General features: G+C 40.3%; 1 protein-coding gene across 2 annotated transcripts in view; it reads left to right on the top strand.

Moving 5' to 3' along the window:
- SNAP91 (synaptosome associated protein 91) overlaps window positions 1-25604 on the top strand; it is a 68548-nt gene that overhangs the window by 30219 nt on the left and 12725 nt on the right. Inside the window, exons 10-23 of one of the 2 annotated variants that reach the window (XM_053381390.1) lie at window positions 4949-5035; window positions 6124-6194; window positions 7406-7411; window positions 9432-9459; window positions 12588-12697; window positions 13253-13356; window positions 17279-17293; window positions 17465-17644; window positions 20972-21079; window positions 21705-21995; window positions 22209-22289; window positions 22441-22512; window positions 23394-23477; window positions 24535-24618. In XM_053381390.1, the coding sequence (XP_053237365.1) occupies window positions 4949-5035; window positions 6124-6194; window positions 7406-7411; window positions 9432-9459; window positions 12588-12697; window positions 13253-13356; window positions 17279-17293; window positions 17465-17644; window positions 20972-21079; window positions 21705-21995; window positions 22209-22289; window positions 22441-22512; window positions 23394-23477; window positions 24535-24618 (1321 nt within the window). Of the gene's footprint in view, window positions 1-4948; window positions 5036-6123; window positions 6195-7405; window positions 7412-9431; window positions 9460-12587; window positions 12698-13252; window positions 13357-17278; window positions 17294-17464; window positions 17645-20971; window positions 21080-21704; window positions 21996-22208; window positions 22290-22440; window positions 22513-23393; window positions 23478-24534; window positions 24619-25604 lie in introns of those variants that run through there. The other variant, XR_008329452.1, reaches the window with a different exon arrangement.

Here is a 25604-nt window from a genome sequence, read left to right as displayed (position 1 = left end):
TCCAAAATTTCCCAATATTTCGGCCATTTGGCCTCCATATTGAGCTTTTTCTGAGCTTTTGCTTCCATTGGTGACAACCACTTGGAGTTTTATTTTCCAATAAATCCTTGTATCTTATCCAGACATTAAACAATGCTTTCCTGACAATATGGTTTTTGAATGCTTTGTGTGCTTTAACCTTGTCGTACCACAAATATGCATGCCAACCAAAATCATTGTTAAAACCTTCTAAATCCAATGTGTCTGTGTTCTCAAGTAGCAGCCAATCTTTCAACCAGCAGAATGCTGCTGATTCATAGTAAAGTTTAAAGTCTGGCAGGGCAAATCCACCCCTTTCCTTTACATCAGTTAATATTTTAATTTTTATTCTGGGCTTCTTGCCCTGCCAGACAAATCAAGAAATATCTTTCTGCCACTTCTTGAAACAATCATTTGTCATTTGCCATAACACTCTCATGAGAATCCAAGGTCGCTCCCACGGCTTGAGAAGATTGTTTTGAAAGGGAATTTTCCTATAGCCCAGTTGTTGTTGCAACAATGACAATAATCCTCTAGGGGGACACAGTTACAGTCCAAAGTTTGCAACTTTCTTGAAACAAATATAGCCTTTGTGAGTCCCCCAACTCCTTGAAAACAATAATTTCAATATAATTGGAAGTTACTTTAAGATACTTTAAAATCAGGAGAAGTCCAGAAACACTGTAGCTCTCTCACAGAGTTAATTCAAAAGATCTTAACTTGCCGACAGGCTTTCCACTGGCCGGTTTTTCCTGTTAGAATGCAGCCCATTCCCAGGTTATGGCAGTGGATATTCACTTTCTTTCCTCCTTTTCTTGCAGGTAAATGTTCTCAACTCTCTTCCCCTCCACTCCTGCAATCTGGAGGGGGAACAACTTTCTTAATGTTGAGATTTAAATCTTTTCTAAAAGTCTGTCAGAGTTTCCACTTTACAGTCTCTTTACTTTGATCTATTTACAAGCAGGGAAGGCAGACTTTCTGGTTGTACCTTCCCATTTCGGTGTCAAATTTAATCAAATTTTTCTCCAATTAATTCAATATAATCCTACTCATGGGTAGTTGCTTTTAAGTCCAATTGTTCCAGGAAAAAGTCAGTGCTCTCCGATAACAGCTGTGCGGCTTCACTCCGCGGAAGAAGCAGTCGACTCTCAGCACCGCGTCTCACCCCCCGTCCTGCTCCAAAGCCCTTAAAAGGGTTCCTTTGCAGCTGGGGGGGAGCGCAAATGGTGCCCGCCGAGTCCCCACGTTCGCAGGCTTCCCCCGCCTGCGATTTTTAAAGGGTCCCCGCTTTGCCGCAGCGGTAAGACCCGATCCCGCGGAGCTAGTCCCTCCGAGACTCAGAGAGAATCCGCCATTAATCGTTGGCGCTGACCCGGAAGTCCTGGACCTCCAATCTGAGAGGAGATATGATAGTCATCTTCAAATAAAGTGTAGTGTGACAGGATGTGGAGGATGGAGCTAGCTTGTTTTCTCTTTCTCCGGAGGCTAGGATCCAAACCAATGGCTTCAAGTTACAAGAAATGAGATTCCAACTACATAAGGAAGAACTGACAGTAAGAGCTGTTTGACAGTGGAACGGACTCCTTCGGAAGGTGGTGGACTCTCTTTCGTTGTTCAATAAGCATTCCTGTGCTTCTGTAGGCTTTTGCAGCCCTTTGGAAGATTGCTTTAAGAAAACTCATGACAGTTCAGTTAGGGGTGCCGGAATGCTGTTGGTTTTCCATTCTTGTTTACTTTTTGAGGATTTACTAATAAGAGAGCTTTGGAGCATGATCAATTCAAATATTTTACTGCATACACCAGTGTGTGTCCTCTGAAGAAAAGCAATATGCTGGCTAATCCCCAGCCTCATTGAAACAGGTGTATGATATGGCAGAGTAAGAGATAAAAAGAGTAAAAAATATATATGCTTTTTCTTCTGCTGAAGCTTGTGTTTTTTCACAGAAAAGCTATTTTAATATCCGGGGGTGGGGGGAACTTTAAATATAGCTCAGCAGAAGGAGTACCTTGAGACTGTCTTTCTTCATACCAAAGGTCTCTTGCTTAGCATTGTTTAATTTATAGATTGATGTTGTTGTTGTTGTTGTTTACAATACTGCACCTGCAGATGAGGACTAACCCCTGAACCTACTTCCCTGATTTAATTTTTCCTCTATGGTGTTTTCTCCCTACGCATGCCCAGGTGATGTGTGCTTTCATAAAACAAAATATGCAAATGGCCTAGTCATATGTGAAAGTCCAATGAGAATTATTGTGGGGGTTAATATAAGTTGGTGCCTCTATGCTAGTCAAGATAGGGACAGCACAACTTTCAGTTCTAGTCAGTAGCTAACTGAGCCTGGATATAGGGAAATTGTATTCAGTTGCTCTTTGTGAGTTATTATTGATAGTTACATTATCGGGAAGTTACATGGTTCTCACAAGTATTCAAAGGGTTAATCTTCAATGGTTTTGCTCAGATTCCTGGTGTACATTTGGGGTGAAAAGTTAGCAAGGGAGTGATGTTTTGTTTGTCATTTTAGGCAGCATTTTTATGAAGTATGGCCACCCAGCTTGCATTTTCTTGTCTTGACATTATCTCTCCTTGAGTAGTGCTGGGCTATGGCAGAGGAGTGCAAGTGCAGAAGCCAATGAGAGTAAAATTGAAACAGAGCCAAATTAAAGAGAGTGGATGGGATTTCTAATGTGAAAAACAGTGGATAAGAATCTATTATTATTTTTTAGTCATCACCATCAGTGATTGAGCTGCACAAGCTACCAGTTTGTCTCTGGGCTGAAATTCAAAAGCTGGTCTTAACCTTTTAAAGCTGAAATGGTCTGGCTCCAGAAACCTTACAGGCCACATTCTTTGGTGCTCTGAACCTACTCTGGCATTCTGTTCAGAAGCTGAGCTCCTGTTCATTATTCCCCTCACCCAGTGTGTGAAGTTCAGTATGTTGGAATGCAAGGGAACATCTGCCCAGTCTCTGAAATGTCTTCCATATAGAGGCTTGTGTTGACACCTTGCTTAGTCTTTTGACAGTCAACTGATTTTATTGATCCAGTTCTTGAAACTTTATTTTCACCACTTAAAATGACCTTGTTTCTTTATTTATATTAATATTTTTAAATTGAAAAACCATATAAAAGTTTTAAGGGGCCCCTTTAAAAGGGTGACACTACATTTGAACATAATACAAAGGCTATAATGACAGTCTCTTAAAATCACTTCTGTCTGAAAACATTTGCTGTTTTTCAGATAATTATAAGCCAAGGTTTGCTTTAGCCATAGTTTATTCAGTCAACCATGAGTTGTCATATCACAGATAAGCAAACAAGCAACAGTTTGTTCCTCCAGAACTTGTTTTCTTTTCTAGTTGGTCTTGCCTTGTACTTCTGTAGCTTAGTGAGCTTGTGCAATGATGTGACCAAACAAACCATGTTTAAACAAGGTTGTTGGCCAGGTTACTTTTCCTTGGTTTCAATAAACAATAAACACCCATAACTGGGAACTCCAAAGGCAATTAACATTATGCCTATTCATAAAATCTGGTTTCACCCTTCTTTCTTAGCTGCTTGCCCATACTGCATTGTCAGGGAGATTATAAAGTTTTGGAATATGTTCCTAGGTAGTATAAAGGCCTAGTGTAATTGCAAATTGACATACTTTAATTGTTTATAGCAACCAGTCAATTTGCATGCTTGTTTGGAAAATAGATGAATGAGGAGACTCGATTTAAATCATGCCGCCTTCTGGGTGACTGCATATTAATTCGTTGTATTTAGTGAGATGTGGAACACATTTCGTGGCTGTGTACTCAACATCCTAAAGATGTTCCTTGCTCCATTAACTACATTCGCAGTTTATGGTGGTGGCTAGAAATACTAATTAACTCTATCTCTAAGAGGAGGATTTGTTCTTGCTATCAAGTACTTTATTTGAGATAAGTACTTGGTATCATTAGTACTATGCAGGACATGGAGTGTTATTACTACAATGCATTCTAAGTGGAATTTATATTCTAAAAACCATTTTAGAGAAGGCTGTCATTAGTGCACTAAGAGATGTGATCTGCACCTTTAGTGTAAGCCCCATTAATTTCACATATTATAATAAGAATCTTATGGATATGTCCTTTGCTAACAGCAGAAGAGAGTTACATGTTTTTTTTCTTTCTAGAATTAGCCTGGGCTGTTAGTGTTCCTAAGCCAGCTGTATCATCCTCACTCTTGCCCTTTGTCCCTTAAAAAAAATTATCTACAACCCAGGAAAGCCAGAACCAATAGCACTGCTTCATACACCGTATTTATGTGAATCTAATGCACACTTCAGTTTTCAAAACCTTGAAACCAAAAAAGTATTTGCTGTGCCAGCAGTGTTTTTCAGGCTTGCAATCGAATCTAATGCACCATCAAAGACGCCTCATGCATAAGACACCCCCTATTTTTAGGGACTTGGATTTAAGAAAATGGGGGGAGATGGTCCAGAGTATAAGACGCCCCCTAATTTTTGACATTATTTTTTAGGAAAAAAACCTAGCCTTTTCCTTATACTTGGAAAAATATGGTATAATGTGCACCCTAATTTTCACAACGTAATTTGGCCAAAAAAAGTGCGTATTACATTCAAGTAAATGTGGTATTACAGATTAGAAGCAAGTAAGATGCTAAATTTGTTAACATATATATCTAATGCTTTCTCTTTTAGCAACATTTGAAGTTGACTTTTGAGGTTTGGGCAACTGCTTATAAACTAAAGCACTGCCCTGTGAAACAGTTCATCTGTTATATTGTAGAAGCCTCTGTTTAGGGTTAAGACTGTTAATCTCAAAGGATTTAGGGCTCTATGCATTGCTAATATAGTCCAAACAGCAAGTTTTTGCACATTGTTCCGGGTAACCTGCTTAATTTCTGTGTAAATCTATTTTATGTATGTAAAAAAAACCCTTAGGTGTTGCTGACCAGAGTTCTATGTGATCTGAAAAACAGTGGTGATAATGAAAAGTCCCCATTTAAAGACTATACAATTGATGAACCGGTAATCTTGATAAAATATGGCTTGCATCCACTTCTGTACCTCTGAAGTTTTCTTCTTTCATCAGTGACTTTGTGGAAATCTGCTTATCTAGGCACTATTTTTATCCTGGAGGAGCTAAGGACACTGTTAGTCATTCTTACTGTACTTACCTTTCCTTTCTCATTGTAACAACAGCAAGCGCATGTTGGGAACTCTCTCTTAAAAAATAATATTGAAGGGATCAAAGGGGGGAAATCAATCAATCGATCAAATTGCATTATTCTGTAACTGCAGAACTAATACTTGTGTCAAACTTTTATCTCATTTTTTAAACTTCACTTTAGAATGTAAAATACTATATTCCCAGCCTTAAAAAAAAAAAAAAACAACAAGAAGAAGAAGCAGTCTGGTTTCTGGTCTGGAAAAAATAATTATGTACTACTTCTGGGAAATATTTGGACCTGCAGCATAAACACAGTATTTATAGCAGAGACAAAATGCCTGCCATCTCTTGATAATACAGCCTAATGTGTGTTATTGCACTGTGAATCCCTCTCTCATATCACTGGTCAATGTTGGGAGAGCTGTGGCATGATGACAACATTTCATGCATTATATTAATGTTACAGAAACAAGAGATTAAAGACAGGGAGCAGCTGCACTTTCTGTCCATTTTTGTAATATGTAGTTCTGACCTATGTTACAGTTCTACTTGTGTGGAGGACTGGGGAAAATTTGGTTAAGCTAATTAGGTTGAATGCAGAAACTCTAGTTATGCATGCAAGTATCTATTTTAGATTTATTGGCAACTTTGACCTGTGAATGCCTGTGCTGTTGTTAATTTCTAATGCACGATGACTCATACTTTCGTTTTCTGACTAATAATAAAAACAATATTCAATGTACTCTAACCAAAGAATAATAGTTTCAATAGCAGCATGGAAGTGGTGTTCCTTTCTCAAAGCTGTGTTTTGGAATTAAGATGATGGCATGTAAATGCATGTAACTGGTTATGACTAGTTCCGAGAAGAGATGGCGTTCATGTTGGACTTCCCAAGCTGCTGCTCTTTAGTTTTAAATGAGTAACTTGTTTTCCTTATCTATCTTAGGCTCCCAGTAGTCTTATGGAGACTCTTGAACAACATCTAAACAGTTTGGAAGGAAAGAAACCTGGAAACAGGTATGCAGAAAGGTGATAGAGCTGTATGTGAAGTTGTTACACTGCAACTCTAATCCTATCAGCTTGGTTATCTGTACCTAAATACCCTTGTTGTATTCAGACTGCACCAAAACCAGCACCTAGTTCTTCCTCATAAGAGAGCACCCCAGCCTAGCAAACAGAGCATAAGACCTGCCCATGCTTGCTTTATTTAGATTTGGGGTTATAGGATGTTAGGATAGCTCCAACATAAAACTGTGGTAGCAGAGCAGGGCAGTTGCTGAGGAGCTACCCTGGCTTGTTTTGTCTCTTCCACTGTAACTCACCTGGGCTATCCACACCACTCACTCGTCTTCCCGGATGGCCTGTTGTTCTGTTCTCACTCTGCAATTCATGTGACTACCTTACCTTTTAATTTATATAGGAAGATACATAGATACACACAAATACCCTTTTGTCTAAAGAATTATTATTATGTATTAAATTTGTATACCACCCTTCATCCGTAGATCCCAGGGCGGTTCCCAGCATAAATTGTAAGCTACACAAATGTAATGGAAATTTTTCTCCGTTTTTTGGCACCTTCCTCTTAGCAGCCACCCAAAAATTATGCTATCCATGTTCTAAATTGAAAACACGGGTCTCCAGTATGTACTCCTGATGTGTCGTATTGCACAGTGTTTCTTGTGAAGCAGGACGTTCTGAATTTCATCATGCAAGCATAATGCAATCCAGTTAAAGATTATAGTTACTTGATTTAGATTACAACCCTACGCAAATTTTGGAGTAAGTCCAGTTGAATTCAGTAGGGCTTCTGAATGTACATGCTTAGGGTCAGGATGCATGTTTGCCACAGGCATTACATGTGTTGGACGAGGATCATGGATACCAAGCTTCAAGTCCTGCTCAACTGTGAAGCTTGCTGTGCCTCACAAGACTTGTTAGGATAAAATGGGGAAGGGGGAGGGCGAGAGCCATGTCTGCCACCTTGAGCTTCTTAGAGGAAAGATGGGATATAAATGTAATAAATAAATAAGAATTACTAAGCATATTAATATTTTTCAGCTGTATGTATACCATGCATGTTCAGTAACAGTTTCCTAGTGTCTTGACCAAACACATATCTAGGCTATTTGTTTATCAAGCTGTTAATTAAGCTGTAATTAACAAATGTTTCTTTACATGTGCCTCCCTTTTGTTTTGTTTATGTACATGGCTGTTTTGCAACTTAGTGAGGGGTAAGTAAATATACACACTAATGTTATGCATGTATATATTATACAGCATGTGTCTCTTCTAGCATCTCTTAGTGAAGCGATAGGCGTTGCTTAACTTTAATTCTGTGATACAGACCTAGAACTGTGTTCAAAAATGAAATGCCTATGAATTACACTTTGAAACGGAAAGAAACACTTTGATTTTCATAATTAAAAATGCATTTCTGAACTAAAAGGATAGTAAATTATGTATTTCAATTCAAAGTCTTGTAGACTGGTGTGGGTTCAGTTTTAGTTGAGAAGGGCAGACTGAACTAGGAACACACATTTTATAAAATGAGAAGGGCAGACTGAATTAGGAATACACATTATTTTATAAAATGTTGATTCTTATGTGTTCTTACTGGAAATGAAAAAGTATGAAATACTGTATTTCTTTTTTAACAGAGTGGGTAACTTTTGTTAAATTTTAAGTTACCTTTTGATTCAAAATATCAATGTCAATTACATTGAATTTAGCTAATGCAAATTTGATTTAACTAGGCATATACCATTCAGCTGGGACGCGGATGGCACTGTGGTCTAAACCACAGAGCCTAGGACTTGCCGATCAGAAGGTCGGTGGTTCGAATCCCCATGACAGGGTGAGCTCCCGTTGCTCAGTCCCAGCTCCTGCCCACCTAGCAGTTCGAAAGCACGTCAAAGTGCAAGTAGATAAATAGGTACCACTCTGGCGGGAAGGTAAACGGTGTTTACGTGTGCTGCTCTGGTTTGCCAGAAGCAGCTTAGTCATGCTGGCCACATGACCCAGAAGCTATCTTTGGACAAACGCCGGCTTCCTCGGCCTATAGAGCGAGATGAGCGCGCAACCCCAGAGTTGTCTGCAACTGGACCTAACGGTCAGGGGGTACCTTTACCTTTTATACCATTCAGCTAAAGTCTTCACTGGGCTGATGGTTCTGGTTTTTAATGAGTTTCTGATAAATGCTGCTTAGATTAATTTGGAGAATTTGCTCAGGTGAACAATCGATAGAAATTTTGCAGGAAATCCCATGAAGGTGTCTGACATATCCCACGTTAATGATCAAAACAACTCCTATTACATTTTTGTGTCTGCTTTAGCAATGTAGCTGCATAGAGTAATATGCAAACAAGCAACCTCAGTTATACTAAAAAGGTTTTTTAAAATATATACAGTGCTACCTCGGGTTAAGTACTTAATTCGTTCCGGAGGTCCGTTCTTAACCTGAAGCACCACTTTAGCTAATGGGGCCTCCTGCTGCCGCCACGCTGCCGGAGCACGATTTCTGTTCCTATCCTGAAGCAAAGTTCTTAACCTGAAGCACTATTTCTGGGTTAGCAGAGTCTGTAACCTGAAGCGTATGTAACCCGAGGTACCACTGTATTTCCTAAGTAGTATTGAAACATAAGAAGCTGCCGCCTTATTTACAGAGGCAGATCAATAGTCCATGTTGCCCATAATTGTTTCCTTTGACACTTAGTGGCCCCATAAAGGGTCAGGTAGAGGTTTTGTCGCTGCTATCTGAGGCTCCATACATGCTGTATGTTTAAAGCACATTCAAAACACATTTCCACCCCCTCAAAGGACTCTGGGCACTGTAGTTTGTTATGGATTGCTGGAAATTTAACACTGTGAGGGTTAAACTACAGTTCCCAAGATTCTTTGGGAGAAAGCTGTGTGCTTTAAAAGTATGCAGATGTGATTCTTTAACTGAAGGAAACTGGGACTTTCTATATGCAGAGGAAATGTGCTTAACCACTGAGTCATGGCATCTCTTTGTACATTTCATTGACTGCATTTGATATTCAGGGAGAGTATTAACCAATCTTCAACTAAAGTTTTACAGACCTGAATTTTCATTTAATTCCTAAACTTTTAGAGTAGAAGGTATAGTAATACACAAATCTTATAATTATTGTTCTTTGCTATAGACTGTGGCCTTGTACTCCAGCCTGCAAGTCTGCTTAAGATATTCCTAGTGTATTGCATTCAAAAATTTTCTTACATTAATTCTTCTAGCTCTGGCGCTCCTTCACCCTTGGGCAAGGTAAACATTTTAATGTTATAATAGCTAGATAGAGTTACTCTCTTAACACAAGTGTTTAAGAAATGTGAATGTAAAAGATTTGTTAGAAGCCCAACTGTATCTTGACTGATGTGCTAATTCTGTGTGCGGGAGGATTTTACATGAATGAGTAATCAAACCCAGACGTCTATAGCTGCATCTTCTCTCTTTCCCACAAACTTAAGTAGTGACTCTATTTACACATTTATTTGGATCATGTGGTAAAGGAAAATCAGGTGCTTTTATAGGTATTTGCAAAATTGGTGTTTTGTATTTATTTACTATAATTTATATTCTACCTTTCTGTCTCAAATATATATACTTGAGGTGGCTTCTAGAGAACGAAAACAATAAAATCAAACACAACAATATAGCAGTGTATAAATATTTTTATAAATAAATGTTGTTGGGCTCCAACGCTTATCAGCCCCAGCCAGCATGGGCAATGTCCAGGGATGATAAGAACTGAGTGGGCCCAGGGACATCTGAAGGAAATCGGGTTGGCTACCCCTTTTGTAAGGCATGCTAATAATTCTTGCTACCAATCTACCCAGTTAATGACCCTGTAACTTTTTATGTTCCTCATCCCTTATTTAAAACTGGAATTAGAATGGCTATTATAGCATCCTCTGGTATTAGAAAGCTCATTTTAGTGACAGTTTGTACATTTTTGTTGTTGTTGGGCAGTTCAGCAGCTTCGCATCTGAGTCTTTAAAGAACCTTCCATTGTTTGCCAGACCTGGTAACATGTTACAGTGGTACCTCGGGTTAAGTACTTAATTTGTTCCGGAGGTCCGTACTTAACCTGAAACTGTTCTTAACCTGAAGCACCACTTTAGCTAATGGGGCCTCCTGCTGCTGCCACACCACCGGAGCACAATTTCTGTTCTTATTCTGAAGCAAAGTTCTTAACCTGAAGCACTATTTCTGGGTTAGCGGAGTCTGTAACCTGACGCGTATGTAACCTGAAGCGTATGTAACCCGAGGTACCACTGTATTTTTAAATTTGTCAGTTAGCCCTAAAACTTCATCCTCTTGTCACCTGTTTCACTCTGTTTTTGAGAATCTGCACCTGAGAGAAACAGTTCAGGAATAGCTATAAACTCCCCAACAACTGGTACACTGAAGACCAGTGCAAACAATTCATTCAGCTTCTCTTCAATCTCCCTATCCTTTTCTAGTAGAACTTTCATACCATTGTCATCTACATCCCTGGTTACTTACCTCCTTCTGTTTAAAGCCATTTTTATTATTTTGTCTTAATACTTCTGGCAAGATATGCTTTCTCTGTATGTTTGTTTTAGACTTCGTACTCTTTGCGTTCTCTTTTGGACAGATGATCATTATTTAAGGGAAGGTTTCTTGCCTTTGATAACTTCCTTGGTTTTGCTTGTTGCCCTGCACTGACGTCCTCTTGAACTTATTTGTATTTGTTGGGCCTTTTCATATCATGGCGTTTAAAAAGTTGCAAGAATACTGCTGAGATTCAGCTCCCCGGACACTCCCTTTTTACTAATCCACTCATTTATAGAAAGTTTCCTCTTCTAAAATGTAAATGTGAATATGCTGGATTTCTAGGACAGCTTCCCATTTAAACCACAGATTGGGTACAATGAGGACATTGCAGTAAACTATACTTAATAATTTTATCATTCATAAGCTAACTAATTGTGCCCACTTAGCTCCGCTTTGCCAGCACCGGGAAGAAACATTGTGTTCCTTTGCTTTTGCTTTTGCATTTTATCCATGGATTGTGTCTATTTTGCTCCCCAGAAAACAGTTTGTGTCCACCATTTGTTCTTCGTTTACTTATTGTGACATATCTGAGCAAAACAAACTATAACCTCTGCTGTTAAGTTGGATCATGATTTGTTTCTACTCAGCACTAGTGGAAAGGAGTGAAAAGGGTGTGATTGGTTTGTGCACAGTAAAGTATTAATTATGGTTTACTGTGAATAGCTGAGATCCCTGTTCCAGAAGGCTATGACAATCTTGCACCAGGTTCAGGTTGGATCTCAGGATTAAGTCTAGACCTGCCTCTCCCTTCTGAGTAGGTTTTATTACCAATTTACAGCACAGTCATTTATCTTACCTAGAAATGTTGCAACTGGAACAGTTATAGATTAGGTTCTATTTCATACATCATACAAATCCTGCCTTTATGTTTCTTTCTAAATTCTGGTGTCAAGAGCCCTATTCTCTGAAACCATACACCTGAACACAAAGAACAAACTATTCCAAGTCTCAGAATCGTCAAGTTTTTTTTTATACTTATAACAGTTTTGTCTGCAGAACTATTTGATAAGGGCACAGTTTCATATCAGATGAATGCAGTTGTCACATTCTAAATGTGAACCTGGAAAATAATGGCGTTTTCCTGCAAGGATTGAAGTGGGAGTTTAGTTTCCTCTGCCTCTGTTGAAGCTATTGTTGTTGGTTTTTTTAAAAATAATAATTTCTAAGCCATCAAATAGGGTGCCTAGTGTCTGGGGGCCATATCTTAAGTTCCTCCTAGACTGAAGATATACAAAGTCTCTTAGAAAAACAACAACACTTGAGTACATGGAAGGGGGTGGGGGAAAAGATTTTACCCGTGGCCTTCAGCAGCAGAGGAACACCGTTGCCTTGAAGATACGCTGATGGGATCTTTTCCTAGATGGATGTTGGCAGGCTTCCAGCTTCTGTCATGGCAGTGAAATCTGAGATCTTGCTTAGCCACTGATCCCCAGATAATATTGAGCCACTGTGAACTAGAGACCTAAAATTCAAAGGCATTATAACTCGCTGTTAATAAAGTAACTTCTGTATCTACTGAATTTGGCACTTGTCTTTTTAACACATGCTTATGGTTCCTCTTTATGGGCTAATGATAGAGGAAGTGAAAGTTTGAGATGGACCTCTTTATTGGGAGGGGATTTAATCACGTTACGCTGCAAGCCTATTCACGCTTACCTAGTAGTAAGCCCCCATTGAACTTCATTCTGAGCAGACATGCACAGGACTACACTGTTGACCTCTTTTTTTACATTAAAATACTAAAGATACTTTTAAGATAGCAGCTGCTGAAAAATTAAGTGCATGTTGTGTACTTATGAGTTTTTCTTGTCCAGTCTTCTCCAGCCACAACTGTTACGTCTCCCAATTCCACCCCGGCAAAAAGTATTGATACATCTCCTCCAGTTGATCTCTTTGCAACATCATCTACAGCGGCTCCAGTCAGGTTAGTTAAGCAACAAATAAAAATACATACTCATTTATTTATTTTTATTTTTAAAAGTTGTGTTTAAAGAGTGATGATATGGGTAAAGTTGTCTTTTTCGATACATACAGGCAATGACCAACATGTCAGTGGAGTGCTCTTTCCTGTTCTGGCCCCTTTTCCACCAACTTCCGGGTTGCGGAGATGTGCGGATGCATGGTCATGAGCCAATTGGATGCACATAGATTGGTCATTGCCTGTATTTTATAAGTTCTCTACTTCTTTCACACTGTTGGAAAGACCATCTTAAGCTCATTGTGGGCAAGCTATTTCATAGTACCCAAAGTATGAGTGTGCACAACTCTTAATGCATGCATCTGACACACACACACACACACACACACACACACACACACACACACATGCAGTGCTATCTCCCAATGTCTTGCTTCTAGTTCCACAAGGCACTGATCAGGACAGAGGGATAGCGAAGTCTTCACAAGACTAGTACACCATTTCAAAACTACACCTACAGCTTTCATCCTAAAATTCTTTTCTGTCTTATTTCTGCAACAGTGCTTCCAAACCCTCCAGTGATCTTCTAGACCTTCTGCCAGACGTTACATCTACTACTGCGCAAGCAGCTTCAGCAGCTTCAGCTGGAGCAACTTCATGGGGAGGTAAAAACTTTCTGATCACAGACCTCTGAAAACTCCTTTTAGAATAATCCTTGACCCCTGAGCATTGACTGCACTCTGGCTGTGTTCCTACATCACACTAAACCATGGTTTACAAAACTGTGCATAAGCTGTAAGGAGCCTTGCACACACACCCCACCCCACCTCTTCTCACACAGCTAGAAGGAGAAGCATTTCCTTCAGTTTCCTTCAGTGTTGGATTGTCATAGCATGGGAACCTGGGATCACAATGCACCACTAACTCATTATTTTCTGGTCAATTGCTTCAGAGCATTGGTTGTGAAACTGGTTTTCTTAAAATGACCATAGTGTAAAGCAACCTTTCCTAACCTGGTTCCCCCAATCAGTGTGGTCATAGGCCAGGAGTGATGGGATTTGTAGTCCAACAACATCTGGAAGGCACTAGCTTGGGGAAGGCTGGTGTAAACCATAATCTTGGATTTTCGGGCAACAACAAGCCAGCTTTAAAGGAAGTAAATGTTGCCAATGTCATTGTCTTGCATATGCAGGATGGGAGAGCACACAAGCCCAAGACTTGTTGCAGCTCCTGGATACTATGTTAAACCATGGTCTAGCATGACATGGATCAGTTCTGCTTTCATGGTGTGCAGCACTGGAAACCTGTCAGAATTGTTATTCTGGGGGGGAAATGCTGAGCCACTGATTACTAGGAAAGATTTTGGAGTATTTGGAGAAGGGCCTTGACTCACTCCCCTCCTCCCTTAATAAGTGACAAGAATCCTTCTTGGAACTAGCCAGCACAAGGGCTATATGTTGTGTGTGGTGGCGTTTAACAAACCAAACCAAACCTTACTATTTTAAGAGTGGGCAGAAGGCCACATTAATTTTCCAACCCCTTGGATGAACACCAGTCACTTGCTACTACTTCAGGTTTCTAGTTTGATATTGCATGTCAGAGTGTTGGGGGAGAGCGATGTAGCTCCCAAAGCTTCTGTGTTTGACCTGTCCCAGGTGGATCACATGGCACATAGAAATATTAGTAGTGGCCAATTGGGCAGGGTATTGATAGGTAAAAGACTTTTGCCACCACTGGGTAACAGGTGTAGGAAGAGGTTTCTCATGCCAGTGGGTGTCTTATGACATCACTTGGCATTGAATCCATTAGGTCTGCACCTGCACATGATACCCCTGGTAAGGGCGTGCGGTCATCCTTCTACATGGATCGTTGCTTATAAAAGAAATCCTGAAATAGTGCTAGATGTTCTCACTGTATCTCGAACCATTTCTTAGAACCAATAGGTCCTTTGGAAATGTATATGGATAGTGTCACCATTTGAGAGAAGCATTCACTACTGTTTTCTGTAGCTTTTTTCTTTTCTTTTTAAAGAACACTATAGCAGCAGCATTTGCATGGTAAGGTCTATGGGATATTAAAAATATGCCAAAAAAACCACCCCCAAAAAACCACTTGATTTTGTTTTCATTTTAACAAGGAACTTTGAGAAAGCTCAGACTAGGAGGTCTGGATTCAGCCTATCTGTTCACAGTTTTCATTATTCCATAGTGAATCCTGTTTCACAAAGAAAACCATGTTTTGAAAGCTTTCATTTTGGCAAATGTACAGCGAATGAGTGTGGTTGAATCCAAGGTGGGTCTCTATTTCTGCTGATCTCTGCATAGCCATTAGTGTAATAAAACGCGGATCCTGAAATGTGTTCTCATTTTACGTGTGACTTGCCCTATAACAAGAGCACTATATCCCTAGCTATGTTGAGCTTTAATTCTCTCCTTCTGTAGAAGGAATGTGACATTTAAACCCCGAATGCCTTAAATTGTCATTAAATATGCAGTACTCTGGAACCACAGTGGAGGCTGCCAGAACTCAGAAAACCTTCTTACACCTAATGAGAATATTAAACCTTGGGCTATATGAGCACCCAAAACAGGCAGGAGATGCAGAACTTAGGTATCACCTTAAAGGAGTGTAGATTTATAATACAGCCAATTTATTGCTGGGCAGGGAGTGTCTTGTTCAACTGTGTGAATTGAAATATAAATTGTGTTTATTTGAGCTATGCTCATGCTGCTTCTTAATGACTTCCAGAACAGCAGCCATGATCGTCTACTTGCAGCAAAGACTACCAAGAGTCTTGTAGCAACTTTAAAAAATGCTTAACAATTAATTATAGCATAAGCTTTTGTAGATTAGGGTCTGCTTCAGACTAAACCTGGTCCCTCTCTGGAAGTTGTTGTCCAGATGGAAGGCACCATTTATCAGTATAGAGCAGAAATCTAATCAGTCTCATTTAGCTGATGAAGTGGACTTCAGTCCATGAAAGCTGGTAGCATAATAAATCAGTCTTTTAAGGTGCTACAAAGCTCTTTTTTGTTGTCGTCGTTGCTTCTAACTGGAATTTTAGGTCTGAAACATGAAAGTGGTTTCTAGTGGTACCTATAAATTAAAAGCTGGCATTCTTGTCATGGTGATAAACTGGCTAGCAGATTATTGCGTCCATCCACTTGTGTAAGGGAAGGTCCACTTCACGGTGGAGCATTGCCTTGCACTGTTCACCTCTTCATCTCCCCTGTGCCCCCAAAATCTGCTCCAAAAGGTTGAGAGAGGCTCTTATAGGGGCACTGGGGGAGTTGTTGGAGAAAGAGAGGCAGTAGGCATGCTGCCTAAGAGGAAAATTTAAAGTGAAACAACTTCTCCCCGGTTTAATCTACACCCAAAGTCAAGGCTGCACACTTTATGGCTTGGTATGCCCAGTGCAGCCCAGCAGATATACATTGTGGTCACCAAGGGTTCAAGGTTGTTTTTTCTTGTGTGGAATTGGAAAGCAGAGTTTCAGTGATGCACATGGCAGATAATACACACCTAGACTGCAGTCTGTCTTACAGTGGAGCACCTATTGTTGTGACCTCTTGTTAAGCTTTCTTCTCTGTGCCTCTGATGCAGAGAGAAGAGACATGTTTGGTCAGCAGCATGTTTTCTTCTGTTTGCTGGCTGGGGTTGATAGGAGCTGGAATCCAACAAAAAACCAGAGAGTACCACATTTCCTAGTGCATCACTGCTTACTCAGACTGCGGAATAGTTAGTGGTACAAGGAAACATCTGTATTGCCTACTTTTTCTTACATTTGCATCATTTCTATGACATGGCTTACTGAGTCAGAGTTTGACTGAGCAAGTTCTAAAAATCCAGGGCTTGTTCTTTAACTCTTTGCTCATTAACCATGAGCTATAGGCAAGAACAATAAACCTAGCTGTCTGCTTTTGTCCATTTAGACAGGAAGGGTCATTTCCAATTTGAGTCTTTCAAAGCTAACTCTGGTATCTAAAAGATTATGACTTAAAAGCCTGGGTTTGCAAGTCAGGAAGAGATGCTTTTTTTGGGGGGAGGGGCAGAGCAGGGACGGGACAGGCCTGAACTGTACTCTTTCAATAATTTTTTTATATATGTTGCACTTGGCTTGATCAGTACTTGCACCCATCAACCTTCGCTGCCTGTTGGATAGTAACACTTTTGTGTCATTTCATGATGGACTCTTCGAATGTACTGTAGTTGGGTGAAGTGGTATTCATCTTCCCAAGGGTGTTGAAAAATGAAATGGTACATGGGGGACGATGCATCAGATGAGTCCAGATTATTTTTAAAGATGAAATGTGGTTGGATGAAGCTGTGGTAGAAATGGTTTCAGAGAAGTCTCGGCCACTTAAGTCTTTGTTTTTAGGAGCTTTGGAAAAAAGAAAGCAGACTGCATCCTATAAAACCATATGCAAGGTACCTGTGGCATGTCTGGAGTTAGAGCAGCGTCCTGTTGATTTGAAATAGCCCCACGCTGGCAGAGAATGACTTCTGGATAGCATGCATGTTGGCCCTGGCAGTTATTATTAACTCTTATTTCTTTACATTGCTATCTTCTAATGGACAATGCTGCAGACCTCTTGGGAGAGGGTGAGTAATGCTTGATTTCTAACCCCAGTTCCTCCAAATTGTTAATACACAATTAGCCTAGTCCTGCCATTTCACTCTTTTTTGCAATGTAGTGTTAGTTTGTTTTCCCCTTCTCTCTTTCTCTCTCTTCTGCTCACTATTTCCGTTTGATCTTCATATATGGACTTGTAGACGGTCTGGCTGGGCTTTCCGGTGTTAGTTCTGAGCCGCAGATTTCAGATCCGTTTGCAACAGAGCCCACTCCAGCTGCTGCAGCTGCTGCTGCTACTACTACTACTGAAATAGCACCTGCTTCTGCTACATCTACAGCTGCCGCTGCTCCTACTTCTGCTGAAGTGGATCTCTTTGGAGGTTAGTTTCGTCACTGAGGTTTTTCCTCCCTCTCCCTCCCTCTCTCCCTCTCTCTCTCTCTAAAAAAAAAAGAGGATGAGAAAACTTTGTTGAAACCCACTGATTTTCATAGATTTGCTGCAGAACTGACAAAATGAAATACTTATACCTGGAAGCTTCAGGATAGCCCAATTTGCATGTTAAGTTTTCCAAAAGCAAGGTTGCTTTTGGGAGTGATCACCATGGAAACTTGAAGTTGGGCCAAGGGATGACAAACACACAATATTAAGTTGCTTATATCGCTCTCTCTGCAAATAGCCATGGGAGGTAGGAAGACCAGGCCACAGAGGAGTGGGATTCAACCCTTTTCTCCATGCTGTGGTCCTGACAAAAATCACCCCACCTCTGAAGCTGCTACTGCTATGGGAGGAAAGCTCCCTTGGTAGGCAGCATGTAGCTGCTGTGAATAATGCTTGGGGAGAGAAAGGGAAGTGATAACACTGAAACTAGTTACTTAAGCTTATTGTGGAGATTGCACAAGCTTTCCATGTTTGGGACTCTAACACAGACCCGCTGTTGACACAGCAGCAGCAGCTGCTGCTACTAGTACTTTAAATCCTACGGATTGTATCCTATTCTTGACACAGGATAAGTTTCATGCTAAAATGCTTGCACAGCAGGAAGAGGTATCATTGGTTTATTCCTCTCGTGCAACATCCCAAAGGCTGATGGAGTGAGAGGGAGGCTCAGCCATTCTCTTACCTCGTTTTGCTATTCTGCTAATCTATATTTCAGACTAGGGCTAGGCGATATCTGGTTTTCAACATTGAGATATAACACCAGCCAAACATTGTGATATATCGGTATCACAATAAGAATAAGGATGGAACGATAAATAAAGATAGAACTATGTAGAGGTGAACAGTCAAAGGTTTTTTGTTTTTTTAAAGCAAGCTTTTCAGAAGAAGTACACACACACAAACACACACAAAGCATTGTGCAAAAAGAACAAATGGCTGATTAGGAGGTTGCTCAGGTGAGCAAAACATGATCCATACAGCAGCTAGGAAATTGTGTGCCATTTTCATCAATATTTTGATGTGGCTTTAATATAAAGCTTCTTAATTACTTTGTCAAATCAGAACTTTTGAAAATTGAAATTCTCGGTTAATTATTGGACAACTGCCATACAGTTTGCTGTAATGTGTTAAATGGAGACTACACAACTTCAGGGCAATGAGAACTTGGCAGATTCCATTTCCTGTTGCTCTTCTCTTCTTTTGCTCTTCAGTAGTGTGAAATCAGCTTTAGCTTGGTTCTGTTGCAGTTCAGATGCATGTCAACGTGAGCTTTTTAGAATAGCTGGCATCAGTAACTTTTTGTGTGTGTGAAGATGTATATTTTTAACATGAAAATGCCATGCCTAAGTTAACTGCATGTAAAGCTTTTGTGTTTGGACAAATTGTAACTTAAAACATTTCCTTCCTTTTTAGGGGTTGCATGGTACAGTATTCAGATCTAGGAATGCTAATTTGCAATTCATAACCCTCCTCTCTTTAATGTCCCCACAGCCATGGTTTCTTCAGTTCCTCCTCTTCTACCCTAGTCACTTTGCCTACCCATCCATTCACAGATGATGGATTAGGCTGGATTCTTGTATTGCCATAGAGCAGTCTACAGTGGGTGATAGTACCATGAAGGGGAAGGTGGGAAGCAGCTGCCTTCTTCTTCACCATTATACTTAGGAAGTATCAAATCCAAAACCAGATGAGCAGTGGAAGTCTTTGATTCTTGGTTTCTATCAAGACTTTAAATTAAATTGAAAACAATTTGAAATGGGACTTGTCCTCTGCATTCTGCATAGCGGCAGCAGTGGCGTTGCTTACAAAGGCTATCCAGATGGCACATCTCCTCTCTTTCTGCCACTGTGGAATTGGCAGTTGGGGAGGAAATGGTACCACTGTCAGTTGCTTTGTTGCAGTCATCAAATGATCCAGATCATATAGACAGAAGCCTTCACACATACAGTTATATGCATGGAGTCTCCTTTCTTGCAGACACATTTATGTGCAGGTGCCAGGGACTTGGGCTAGTCAGCATGTGGGCAGAGCCAATTGGCACACCCACTCCTGTGACTTATAGAATGCATTAGTGTATCTGCCTGGATACAGCTAATAAGTTCCCCATACAGACGTACCTTGGATCCCGAACGCCCTGGAACTTGGACATTTTGGCTCCAGAACGCCGCAAACCCGGAAGTGATTGTTCCAGTTTGCGAACATTCTTTTAGAATCTGAACGTCTGGTGCAGCTACCAGTTGGCTGCAGAAGCTTCCTGCAGCCAATCAGAAGCTGCTATTTGGTTTTTGAACATTTTGGAAGTCAAACAGGCTTTTGGAACGGATTCCGTTTGACTTCCAAGGTACGACTGTATTAGATTAATCCTGATAATGGAAAACAGTCTAGGTTAGAAAATCCCACACTACTGCTGGATTATGACTGTAGAAATTTTTAGAGTAATTTCCATTATTGCACAAAGGCATTATTAGATACCCATGGTGTATGGATGATAGTATGTAAGAAAAGGGTGTTAAACTGCTTAGGACAGTATAACCAAAAACTGTAATTATATAATTCTAAGAAGATGCTATATGCTCGGTGTAAGATTATGATTATTATTTTTCTAGTAATTCATCTCCTTAGGGCGTAGGCTGTATATGTTGGAATATCAGTGTAATTCAAGTCACATTGCAAGAGCTATTTAGAGCAAGTGAACATCACTATTGCATTCCTATTGCCATAAAATCAGGAATTGTTGCAGTTTATTGTATAAATAGTTGAAGCCTGCTGGCACAGTTTGGTTCCTAAATCTTAAGAAATGCCCCAGATTTAGAATTATTGTTCAGATACGTATGAGAGAGCTTGACAGAATAGGACAACGTTAATGTCTTAATTACAATTTTTTATCCTAATTGTATACAGTCCATTATTTTGGTCCATTATTTTAAAAAAACCTTATTTTGGTTGTTACATGAGCATGCTATTCAGAACCCTTATACAATGAATATATGGTCGCGATTCGCTATCCTGCATATCTTGCCTGTGACCCTCAGGCTGTCTCTGCATCCTCACCTACTACAAGCTGATTGAGCAAACAAAACTACCTGCAACAAAAAACAACAACCCAAAAAACTCAGGTGGGGCCCTCCCTGCCAACACCCTTGCCTTTCCAGTTTGTATAAGGGAATCTTTTCTATGCCATTTTTAACCTGGTTCTTTTTTTTTTTTTACTATATTTTCTTCTTCTTTTAATCCTTCTTTAATTTCTGTTCCTAAAACTGCATTCAAGATGCCTTTGCAGCTTCTCCTGGTGAAGCCCCTGCAGCAGCTGAAGGGGCAGCAGCACCAGCTACCCCAACCCCTGTAGCAGCAGCTCTTGATGCATGCTCAGGAAATGGTGGGTTCCATCTCATTAGCTAGTCCGTCATTGTCGTGTTTGTCGTACTGTTGAAATAAACTACATGGCAGTATGTTTGTCTCTCTCTTTCTCTCTCTCTTTCTCTCTCTCTCTCCCACCACCCCATGACTTCCTTTAATCTTTTCTCCAACAGCTTGGGAGGTAGTTCTAATCTATCAAGCAGCCCCCCCCCATCTGTAGACCCCCCCCAGAGCATGTGTAGAGAAAATGTGGTTAATTTTTTTCTTTTCCAGTGAAGTTCCCCCCACCCCCTTTTTAACTGAAACATCCTAACAATGCCGAACGTTAAAGGTCAGTCAGTGGGTTTCTTCCTGTGGTTGCTACCATAACGTTATGACAGAGTTACTATAACTTTAGAAGCTTAAAAAAACCCAAAACCTTATTTTTTAGGGGTGGGGGTGGGGAAAGCTGTGTTTATTTACCCCTTGGTAAAGATGGTGGAGGCTTAGCTAATGATCTCTTGTGTTTTGTGTGTATGCATAATATACTATATATTTTTCTCTCTCTCTCTGTGTGTGTGGTTTTAATCCACACTCTGTGTGGTTTCTCCCCATCTCCCTCCCTACTGATCCCATGTATATATTGTGCCCTTTCCTTTTACAAGACCCCTTTGCCCCATCTGAAGGCAGTGCAGAGGCTGCTCCAGAGCTGGACCTCTTTGCCATGAAGCCCACCGAGACCAGCGTTCCTGTAGTTACCCCTACAACTAGTGCAGCCGCTTCAGTTCCCGCAACTACTCCTACTCCAGCTGCTGCCGTGGCCCCTCCAACCCCTGCTACTACTGCTACTACTACGGCCACTGCCACTACCACTACTGCTACCACGTCTGCTACTACCACTACCACCACCACCACTTCCTCCTCCGCTCCTACTCCTGCTCTAGATATCTTTGGTGGTAATTTGTTTTTAACTCTTTTTTGTTAATTAAAAAAGAATGTTTCTGGGGGAATTGATCCTGGATGTACAGCATATGCAAACAATCTTTTGCACGTATACTGTTTGTGACAATTGGAAAGAAACAAAAAAAAAATTCCATGTTGGAGGTTCAAAAACTGCCAAGTCTTGTCTCCCAGAAATGAGTTAAAGACATGTGTGTTCTTGATCTTAGATTTGTTTGAGTCTGCACCCGCTGATGCCTCTGCAGCACCTAAGCCAGACGCTACTCCTAGCATAGACCTGTTTGGTACAGGTAAAGAATAGTACTATCCTTTCCCTTAATAACCCAAACTCCTCCTTCTCTTAATTGCTTTTCTATTTTGACCAGTATTTTGTGTGAAGCATCTCTTTCGGTTTCCAATCTTCATTTGTTTTCTACTTGGTTTTTCTTTGTCTTCTGCAAGATGCTTTTTCTTCTCCACCAACTGGAGCTTCTCCTGTGCCTGAGAGTTCTCTAACTGGTGATCTCTTATCTGGTGAGTGTGCTTGTTGCTTTCTCTCACATGACATAGCACAACACTTCCCTTCCCAAATTTGTTTCAATACAACTCAGTTTGAGCTGCTGAAGAGTCAGTGGTTACTTTCTTCATCGATACAAAGCTGATCTCTCCTCTGTGTGCATTTTTGTCAAAGTTTGAAGCAACTTGTGCAACAACATATCCCAGAGTACTTGGAAAATTATTTCCAGGAAGTCCCATTGGGTTTGAATCTTACCACCTGCTATGTGTGGCAAGGACAATAAAGGTTGCAAGGAAGTCTGGAAAACAAAGAAGTGGCAGTGCTAAGCAGACTCCGTAGAGACCTGGAACTCAATAGAACTCCTGATTCAGTGGGCATGCTTAAGATCATACTGCAGATGTGTCACAACAATGATTAGGATAAGTAGTAGTGGTAGCATGACTTGGTAGATACAGGGAATTTTGGGGGAAGGACTTGTATATGCAAAATTCTCCCTATGATAAAAAGTACTTTTTGGGTCAGTGAGTTGATTTCATAGATGAGACATTATCACAAGATGTCGGCGGAGTGATAAAATATTTTAAAAATCCTTATGAGTATCAAGGGAAAATAATGTATGATAAAATTTGTATGTATAGAAGATAAATAGAAATGGTCAAGGAACTCGTGTGTATGTGTGTGTGTGTGTGTTAAAATAGTTGCACTGCTTGCAAAATGCTTATTTAAAGTACTATAGTGGAAAGAACTAAATTTTGGATACTGCATGAGAAATGTAAAGGGAACATGTGTGCTGATATCTCAGAAGTCAATGTTTATTTACTGTGTTTTCATGGATCCAAGGTAGTTGGATCTCATCACTCCTGATTTGCTTATACTAAATATATCATGCTTACTGCAGTGGATGCATTTGCAGCACCATCGTCCCTGCCCACTGCCTCCCCAGCTAAAGTGGAGTCTTCAGGTGTGATTGACCTGTTTGGTGGTGGGTATTGTTCCTTCTCACCATTAGAGAACTTCACATTTCATTTCAGTTCCATTTCATTTTTCTTCACTAGAAATTAAAGTTCCTTAACAGTTTTGTTTGTTACAGTTTTTATGTTGTTACTGAATATGCATTTAAACTGTTTGCTATAAAATAAACCATTAGCCCTTTTTATTTATTCCATCATCTCTCCTGATTTCAGCAACATTTCATGCATGGAATTGCTTTCTTGCTTAAATAACTTGAATTATTACATTCTTCACCTACAGTGTGTATAGAGTGCTTTGCAGTGATGCTTTTATATTGCTTGTGTGGTTTCTATTTCCAGCTGCCTAATATCTTTAAGTAACTAGTAAGGAATGGAGTTGAGAAACTTTTGTTGATGTGTTTTCAAATGGGAGAGATATGTCAGTTGATCCCACTTCTGTGGAATTTGATACAAAAGGGCAAAATTGTGGAAGCTTATCATATTTTACAAATTTGAGAATCTGAATTTGACTGTACCTTAATTATGCTTTTTCCATTCAATGCCTGGAAAATATTTCCCTCTAAAATATTTGCATACATGTGTTTATTTTCTGTACAATCAAGCTTTCTGTCACTTTGCCAATGATGGCAGGGAGGGAGAGTTTTTTTTGCAGAAAGCTGAGCTTCCATTTAGGCCCTCCAGCTGTTACTGGACCAGACTCCCATCATCCCTGACTACTAGCAATGTCAGCTGGGGCTGATGGGAGCTGGAGTCCAGCAACATCTGGAATGCCACAGGTTTCTCCTTCCTTCAGCTAAAGTGTACCTAAGTGATTTGCTTCAGATCAGCGAATGCAAACTGGTAATTCAGTAGGGTGGTATAGGATAGCTTTCTTTTGCTTTCTTCTGGAAGAGCTGTGATCAAAACTTACTAATATCCTTGGTGGTGGTTTTTCTACAGCCATGAAAAATGGCACTTGTCTTGTTTTGGTAGTCCAGGGTTGTGTGCTTTGCCCCAAACTTGTACATTAACCTACTCATTGTTTAAACCCTCTTGCCTTTTATTGCTGTCTCATGGAAATACCTATAGATGCTTTTGGAAGTAGTGCTCCTGAACCCCAGCCTGCAACCCAAGCTGCTTCTAGCTCCTCTGCTTCCGCCGACCTATTGGCTGGTAATGAAAAACAATTATGTGCCATTCTTAACATCATGGTGCTAGTTTTTTAAAAAATATTTTTTAATATTTCTTTACTTGAGCACAGGTATTGGGTGATCGCTTACAGAAGCAGCAAGCTTCACTCCATTTGGTGCATTAGAAAACATGACTCTGAGCCAGGGGTGGGGAACATTAGGCCTCTGCAGTGCTAAATTCCTTCAGGGTAAGGGAAGTGGTTGAGGACCACCTGCTCAAATGGGTGGAGTCAAAACACACACCACCTCTGTCTGTCATGTTCTCTCTCTCTCTCTCTCTCTCTCACACACACACACACGTAGAAACATCTTAGCTTGCCTTTCTTGGAACGCAGAGAAAAGAGGAAGTCATTTTTTTCAGTGCTAAAAGCTTAGCTGTAACTCAGTAGAATTTCACAGGGAAGTAGGAAGTAATGTGATGTGAGAAACCTGATATGGAGGCCTAGTAAGCCACTTTCAATCTACAGGCCAGAGATTTCTCACCACTGTTCTAAGCCAATAGAATTGTGTTGCTGCTAGTTCTGTTTAGCCAGTCAGGATGAAGAAGGAATTTTTCTGTTCTACTGATGGCAGTGGAAAGCAAAGTATTTGCAGAGACATCATTTTGACGCTTTTCGTTAGCCTAAATTTATTCTGTGAAACGTTTAATTAAATGAACTAGAGATTAATATCCTAAGAGTCCGCATGGTGCCATAGTTAGCATTAGACTAAGACCAGGGAGATCTTTTGGTTAAAATTCCCACTCTCTGATCATGGCACCACCTCCACTCACGCAGCACAGTCTGTGTCACCCAGTTGTTCAGATCAAACGTGGTACATGTGCTTACAGGATATTTGATGTTGCCCCAAATTCCTTGAAGTAAAAACGGGATAAAATGTATTTGAATGAAACAAAGAACATTAAACAACAACAAAAAGCCCTGACCTGAGAGAGGTTTGGCTGATTTGAGGCACACAAAATTAGGGGAC

The sequence above is a fragment of the Podarcis raffonei genome, chromosome 3 (assembly GCF_027172205.1).
Source record: "Podarcis raffonei isolate rPodRaf1 chromosome 3, rPodRaf1.pri, whole genome shotgun sequence".
Lineage (NCBI taxonomy): Eukaryota > Metazoa > Chordata > Lepidosauria > Squamata > Lacertidae > Podarcis > Podarcis raffonei.
Note: the sequence above shows the minus strand (reverse complement) of the source record. Positions and strands in the feature narration are given on the sequence as shown.